Source organism: Mizuhopecten yessoensis, unplaced genomic scaffold (assembly GCF_002113885.1).
Source record: "Mizuhopecten yessoensis strain PY_sf001 unplaced genomic scaffold, ASM211388v2 scaffold11185, whole genome shotgun sequence".
NCBI lineage: Eukaryota > Metazoa > Mollusca > Bivalvia > Pectinida > Pectinidae > Mizuhopecten > Mizuhopecten yessoensis.
In genome coordinates, this window is record NW_018408922.1 from 950,305 (window position 1) to 958,792 (window position 8,488).

The window sequence follows — 8,488 nt, forward strand, 5'->3', positions numbered from 1 at the left end:
AGTGTACTTCATGTCAGTCTTTGGTGTCATATCTAAAATGCAAGGTGCTGTTTCAGGAGTAAAGAATAAACGCGTTCAATTTCAAGAATATTCTTTTATTCAGTAAGCAAGCATACATCATTCATATAGCACGGAGAGTTTATGCCAAAGAAAAAACTCAAAAGAAACGTATGTACATGAAAACATAAGTTATTATTATTCAAATAAAACGTTCAATCTTAGAGACATTTAACTTTTCTTATCAACGTCAATTATATACAAACGAAATAGAATGTACAAAGGGCAAACAGACTTTTACTCCAGCAATCGGAAACCGTCGACACGGTCGGTAAGCGAGAACATATTTTATGGAAAGTGCCGACGGTTACCGACGTCCTTACGTCGGACACGTTCATTGATTTAAACTATTTTGTTTGTACATAATACACAATGGGACTGAAGTTTTCCCAACTGATCTACGTCTTCTCCAAAAAAACACCTTTTCAAAGATGATACCTCAACGATATCACATGACGATAAATTAAAACAGATCCATTCTATCTGAGATTGATGTAATCCGTCCCGAATGTTCTTGTTAGCATGACAACTCCTTTTATCTATCTTTTAAATATATATTAATAGCCTTAATGCCACTATACTAGTGAAATATATACTTGGATTAGTCCAGGTGCCCATTAATTACTAGTATTTCGACGTCACATCCGGGTCAGCAGACATGACGTCATGATATCAAGAGTTGGGTAGTGGCCGATCTAGAGTTGTCAATGCATTGAAAACGGTATATTCTGTGTCATATAAGTTAATTCTTACTTTACATTCCCAAAAGGGAACATGTAAACTAAATATCATTTGAATGGGAAAGTCAGGCGTGTGGCAAATATGTCCGGATCTGCAGCGATCCCATGTCACTGTTTTCGAGCTTACAAAAATACTGTTCTTTGTACAGAGAGATACCTAGGATAGGTGCATATGATGATACCAAGAACAGGGATCTCCTCCATTTCTGCAAGTGCCATCCGCGTGGTTAATGTAACCTATGTAGTAAGGATTAGAGCTTCTGAATTTGAATTGTTCATCTTTTAGTTTGCAGCTATCGAGCGTCACCATGCCGTCATTAGGAACAGCCAGGTTGCTGTAATACTGTAACAGGAACATTCCCACGCTCTCCGTGTAATCCGTTGTCAGTCCAATACTGCTGTTACCACACATCACCCCTGTTACATACCTCCTTCCTACATCTGTCAGATTATCAAAGCCTATTCCAGTAGGTGATGCGTAATCAGTATTTAGGGTAGTGTAGACGTCGGATTCAGTATTTTCAGTAGGTTTACAGTATCCATATGCCCGCAATAAAGCACGGATCGGTGATTGAAGCCACGTGGGGTGTCTGCAAATATTTGAAAGCGTATTGGCTTCAACAGTTCCCGTCCACGTGCCTTGAACGGAAAACCAGTGACTTGTGGCCTGGTTGAAGGTACACCTTTGTCGGTGCAGTGCAGCTCCAACCACTAAATTCCCCATAGAATGTGAAAATATCACCGTGTTAGTTATAGTTCCATTGGTGGCAGCCACATCACAAAAGTGCTGGTGTATCTGGTCCTCATCCCAGCCATTGTCTCTGCTGTTATAGACAAGGAATTTGTGCGAAGCACAATTCGAAGTGTAATTACGTACGTCCCCCCAATATTCGGAGAAATCTGGTAGAACATCGTTACCAGAAGCATTATTACCAGCTCCATGTACAAACAAACACGTGGTGGGCGACATCCCGGAATCCCTTTTGGTTTTCACTGGAATATGGTATTCTTTGCTGTAATTCTTTTGTCTGAGATCGCGACACGGGCCATTCAGTACATCTGATCTTATATGAATATTTTGGTTACCAGTTCTTGTCCAGCTTGTTACCGAAGCACGACGCTTTTGATGCATTACATACTCCAACTGATTGTCATTTGTGCAGATTTCAATGATATCCTGCTTGTATGTGGTATACCAGATGTCCCCGCGACATCCGTCTGACTGCTTACCTCTTGACCAACTGTCAACTGTCAAGATGTGCTGAAGAACATCTACCCATTTTGGCAGAGTAACGTCCTCGATACAGAATGCTACGGAACTATTAACGTAAGAAATACCGACAGTCGCTTTATCTTCTACCTTGATGAAAAACAGTTCGTAAAGGGAGTCGTCGTCCGATGAAAACACGTCAGTATGATGGAAATTCATTTTCCTTGCAGCCGGATTCCATTCGATTTTCAGAGATGTCTTTTTGGATCCAAAGTTATTACGTTCAGTTGTTTCAATGTCTAACGATGCGCTTAATGATACATCAAATACGTCACTTGGCTGTTTATCATCAGCTGAAGTTTTGGCAAACAGAATGCCAACGATCCCAAGCAGACACACAGCTGCTAAAACACACAACGCGAAAAAGTGGTATTGATTCATAGCTGTGCGCTTGTACACAGCAGAAAGCTTGATGCCTGAAGATTCACTTTAGAATCCTGATGTTTAGCTGATTCGTCAACCTGGGAAAAGATAATGTAATCTTTATTAATTGTCAGACTTTCTCTAGAAATAATTTGACGACACTTTGTTTTTATGGGATTATGGCTACTTGTTTATATTTTTTGGCTATAGTTGAAGAGCTTAGAAATTCTAGGTGTCTCAAATATACCCATAATATGACAAACTGCTTGGCAATTTTGCGTTATCAGCTATTCCAGTTTTTTTATTGATAAAATACTTCCATACAAATCATTTCCCGAGACGAACCATCATATACGAACACTCTCAAAATATACACTATTTGCTGAAACAGTGATAAGAATATATTTTAATGAATTATTGACCTTAGGTCATATGCCGCAACGTATATTATATTAGTTTTGAAATATGTAATATGTCAATCATCAAATGACTGCAAGAGTTGGGAATTAATTATAATCTTACGATGTAGATTATATCTTAGTATTCTTAACTCGACTGGAAGTTGAAGGATGCTTATAGACAAATTTGCTGTCTTGATGCTTACCCAAAGCAGGATTTCTCACTGAGGTGAGAAGTCGCGTTTGGTGATAAAATCTGGCGTCGCAGTTTTTTTTAAGCTTTGTTATATGTAGGATATTTTACCTTAATTAACAAAGGACTGTTTTTGTGTCAAGAGTCAAGAAGAAGAAATTGAATAGATTTTTTTTTTTTTTAGATATGTTCTAACATTTTAAAAATTGCGGAAAATTACTCCAATCTCTAAGGTGAAAACGAAACGTAACACTAGGTTTGATAGGGCAGTGTTGTGTTCTGCTTTGTGAAATAACTTGCCATCCAAATTCTTGATAAAATTGTAATCTTCTAGTACTTTGTTTCCTGTGTAAAAATGGTTTTGAAAAAGGAAATCCGTGTACTTGTTAAAAAATACCTTAATAAACCTTTTTCTATAATGAGCAAATTACCTAAACAATGTCGGTTCGTTTTGGCTATTTCAAGTGTACTGTAAATTGAAAATTCCATTTGGTTGGTCGTTCAATAAAACTTTCGATTAATATTGCTAACATACAGATTTCTGGTTGACTTGCAGTGGAATTAGTTTGAAATCTTAGGGTCGTTATCGTTTATCATATGCTAAAGATGTTGAACTTCAGGGTTAACAGTACTTGTCTTATGCATAGCTGTTATATGTTTTATGTTATTTATATTAATAGTATGTTTTTTTATTTATTAATAAACTTTTAGGTTTTGCATGATAATTGTTTGTCTTATGTCATTTATAGGAATTGCATGTCTTATGTAATTTTTAATAATTGCATCTCTTGTGTTATTTATAATAATTGTTTGTCTTTTGTTATTTGTCTTGTGTTTTTAATATTAATGATATGTCTTATGTTATTTATTGTCATTGTGTCTAATGTCATTTATTATAATTATATGTCTTATGTTATTTACGTAATACCTGTATTTCTTATGTGTAATAACTAATTGTCTTGTGTACAATAACAATGACTTATGTATAGTAACTGTATGTCGAATAACTGTGTCTTTTGTAAAATAACTATGTCTTATGTATAATAACTATATGTTTTATGTATAGTAACTATGTCTGATGTATAGTAACTGAATGTCTTATGTACAATAACTATGTATTATGTATAATAACTAGGTGTCTTATGTAAAATAATTATTTATTGTCATTGTGTGTAATGTCATTTATTATAGTTATAGGTCTTATGTTATTTAACGTAATAACTGTATGTCTTATGTGTAATAACAAATTTCTTGTGTACAATAACTATGTCTTCTGTATAGTTACTGTATGTCTTATTTATAATAACTATGTGTCTTATGTGAAATAACTAATTGTCTTGTGTACAATAACTATGTCTTATGTATAGTAACTGTATATCCTATACGTAATAACTGTATGTCTTATGTGTAATAACTTATGTCTTATTTACAATAACTATGTCTTATGTATAGTAACCATATGTCTTTTGTATAATAACTATGTGTCTTATGTATAATAACTATGTGTCTTATGTACAATAACTATGTAGTATGTATAGTAACTGTATGTCTTATGTACAATAACTATGTCTTATGTATAATAACTATGGGTCTTATGTATAACAACTATGTCTTATGTATAGTAACTGTATGTCTTATGCATAATAATTATGTGTCTTATGTATAATAACTATGTGTCTTATGTATGGTAACTATATGTCTTATGTATAGTTACCATACATAAGACACATAGTTATTGTACATAATACACATAGTTATTATACATAAGACGTAGTTATTGTACAGAAGGCACATAGTTATTATACATAAGACACATAGTTATTATGTACAATAACTATGTGTCTTATGTACAATAACTATGTGTCTTATGTATAGTAACTATATATCTTTTGTATAATAACTATATGTCTTATGTCGGATAACTATATGTCTTATGTATAGTAACTGTATGTCTTATGTACATTAATTATGTGTCTTATGTATAATAACTATGTCTTATGTATAGTAACTGTATGTCTTATGGATAATAACTATGTGTCTTATGTACAATAACTATGTCTTATGTATAATAACTATGTGTCTTATGTATAATAACTATTTGTCTTATGTAGGATAACTATGTCTAATGTATAGTAACTGTATATCTTATGTATAATAACTATGTTTTATGTATAGTAACTGTATGTCTTATGTATAATAACTATGTGTCTTATGTATAATAACTATGTCTTATGTATAGTAACTGTATGTCTTATGCATAATAACTATGTGTCTTATGTAAAATAACTATGTCTTATGTAAAATAACTATGTCTTATGTATAATAACTATCTTATGTATAGTAACTGTATGTCTTATGTATAATAACTATGTGTCTTATGTATGGTAACTATATGTCCTATGTATAGTAACTGTATGTCTTATGTACATTAACTATGTCTTATGTGTAGTAACCATATATCTTTTGTTTAATAACTATATGTCTTATGTACAATAACTATGTCTTATGTATAGTAACTGTATGTCTTATGTATAATAACTATGTGTCTTATGTATAATCGTTATGTGTCTTATGTACAATAACTATGTCTTATGTATAGTAACTGTATGTCTTATGTACAATAACTGTCTTATGTATAAAAACTATGTGTCTTATGTACAATAACTATGTCTTATGTATAATAACTATGTGTCTTATGTATAGTGACTGTATGTCTTATGTATAATAACTATGTGTCTTATGTATAATAACTATGTGTCTTATGTTTAATAACTATGTCTTATGTATAGAAACTATATATCTTTTGTATAATAACTATATGTCTTATGTAGGATAACTATATGTCTGATGTATACTTATTGCTCGCGACGTTCTTAAAATGGATAAGCGATCGATGATTCACGTGCAATTGCACGATAATAGATAACAGCAATCTACCGGATTTTACATTAATGTACAAACAAATTGTTATTTATAGTAAAACTGCAATTATATGCATATAGATCAGTCTACAAGGATTACCCAAACACAGTTGTATATGCCATTGATCTAAGCGATCATTGGTATATATATTTTTTGATTTGTTTTTTGCTAACAAATCCGTTAGTGAAAGGGCTTGATATAAGTTATTTAACTTGTTCCCAACTCCCATTGTATATAAATTACAATAAATTATGTTTAAATCAAAACAAATCCGTCACTTTCCTTTCAAACATCATAGTATCAGTAAAGACGCGCGTTTGTTATAACATTCACTTCGTTTGAAGTATTTGCTACGTCATTCCACAATCAAGTTTAAGTATCCATCAAATACCGTCATAAACACCACTCATAAATACACTTATGTAAGGCCAATAGGGAGTCAGCTAGCTAAGTGTTTGTGGTAAGGTTTTACAGAAGTAACGAGGTCGGACGTGTAACATCATGGGCCACATCAAACAGCTCGCAATAATTACGTGTAGCAATCCCTCACGCTATCGTAATGCATTATACGAAAATAAACAATCAAATTCTCAAATTTATCGAAATTGTTCGTGAACACATGAAATCAGCATTTGACAGATTCACAAACACTTTTTCAAGTCATCTTCGACTTGAACTCACGGAATAGCGGTATATTCTGACCGTGAGCTTGACACGTTTTAAGTAGATATAGAGGTAAAAACGAAACTTTCTTGCTGACTCGCTAGCAAATCATCAAACATATACCATAAAAAATGCCGGAACCCTTATTCGACAAATGAAACCAGTCTCGCTTGCGCGCTTGTCTACATTTGTGAGGGAGGTTTTTGATTTGGGAAGAGCTTTGCCCGTGCATGGCCTATTGAAAAAATATACACGCAAGGGTATGGTCTGCCGTCCAATATATAATACATGGTTATTAACCAACGAACAGGGTCGTTAGACCGCAAACTTAGTTGAATTCACGTTACATGTACATTGTATATGCAGAGAGCTCATTCAGGACATATATGGATGAGAAGTAATATGAGTTAATTGATTAACGTAACTGTTTTAATATCAAAACATTAAACAGCTACTACGTATTACTTTTGTTTGGTACCCTATATCTCTCACTAAAAGCTCACCATATAAAAAGGTATAGGATTCCCCAACGGGAGCTTACCCGCCCTTTTCATGTTTTATGCACAGAAAGGTATTTAGTGTAAAAATAGAATGACGCAAAATCATAAACCATGAAAGTAACCACAAGCCTTGGTTCACTAGTGAATATAATGAAAAACAAAAGCGTATGACGATGCCAAAATAATGTGCAGAAACATCAAAACCTCAGGTTAAATGAGACGGAAGAAAGGTAGCAAAATTGCGTACGAGAGGAAAAAACATTGACATTTCCGAAATAAACTTGAGGGTAAAACCTCAGCTCAAATATTGATATAGATATATATATATTGATCATATATTTTGAGATAATGCGTGAATGCTAAAAAATGAAAATGAAACAATTTTTATCAACCATATTTCAGCATAATTTAGTGACGTCTTGAATGAAATTAAGAATATACATTGTAATATATTTGCACGCCTATTTTAAATAAAAAAGTTAATTTCTAAAAAAAGTAATTTCATAATTTTGGTCTTCGTCTAGTTTCTCTCCAACAATGCGTTAAAAAACGGTGGTCATTACGATGATATGCAGTCGTCAATCTAAGCTTATATGATTCTATAACTAAATGTGAAATAATAGAAAAAAATGAGTCTTTGAAATAACAACTATTATTTTGACATCATTATTCATTACTACCCCAAGCAATGGAGAAAAAAAATAGTACAGCTCGATATCATTTTGTTGCAATTAAATATGAATAAGTAAATGAATGAATGAATTAATAAACAGATAATTTTTAGAAAAAATGGACATTTCCATCGAGTACCTGATAAAAGAAATAGCTGTAAAAAACTTTAACTATAAAACTATATGTGTACTATTATACTGTTTTCAATGTTACTAATATTAATACTAATATATACTGATAACATTTATTTCTAATGTCTAGTGTAATTGTTACATGATATTTTAAATAAAAAATGAATTAAAAATGTACAGAAAAAAACCTTACCTTTAAGTGTTTTTAAAATATGTCAACAAAGTGGGCTCTTTACGGTATTAAGTCCCGGTAGACTACTCGTCAGGTGTTGCCAATCCGTTCTTCAATATGACCACAAACTCACCATTAACTTATATATATATGTCAAAGTATTTTATCATTGGTTCACAAACTAACCAATAGGCGACGCCCGACGTATACAAGGAACTGTCTTAAGGGTCCTTGCTGATACCATCACGCATCCCATTAGGTTAGGCTGCAGTAGCGTTCTAATGCATTCGATTGGTTTACACAATACCCATTGTACTTAGCTTAATACTTCTGAAGGAATAAAAGCGTGCTATGTTTCCTTCAAAGATAAATTAATATATATAATAGTCTCTTAATAAAATAGCTCT

General features: G+C 32.6%; 1 protein-coding gene across 1 annotated transcript; it reads right to left on the minus strand.

The window, feature by feature from the left end:
- Window positions 1–125: 125 nt before the first annotated feature.
- LOC110440601 lies at window positions 126–8,185 on the minus strand. The gene is made up of 2 exons (XM_021483753.1): window positions 8,103–8,185; window positions 126–2,528 (listed from the first exon to the last, which is right to left on the minus strand). Exon 2 carries the CDS (start codon window positions 2,446–2,448, stop codon window positions 955–957), a length of 1,494 nt encoding a protein of 497 aa, XP_021339428.1. The 5' UTR covers window positions 2,449–2,528; window positions 8,103–8,185; the 3' UTR covers window positions 126–954.
- Window positions 8,186–8,488: the final 303 nt, after the last annotated feature.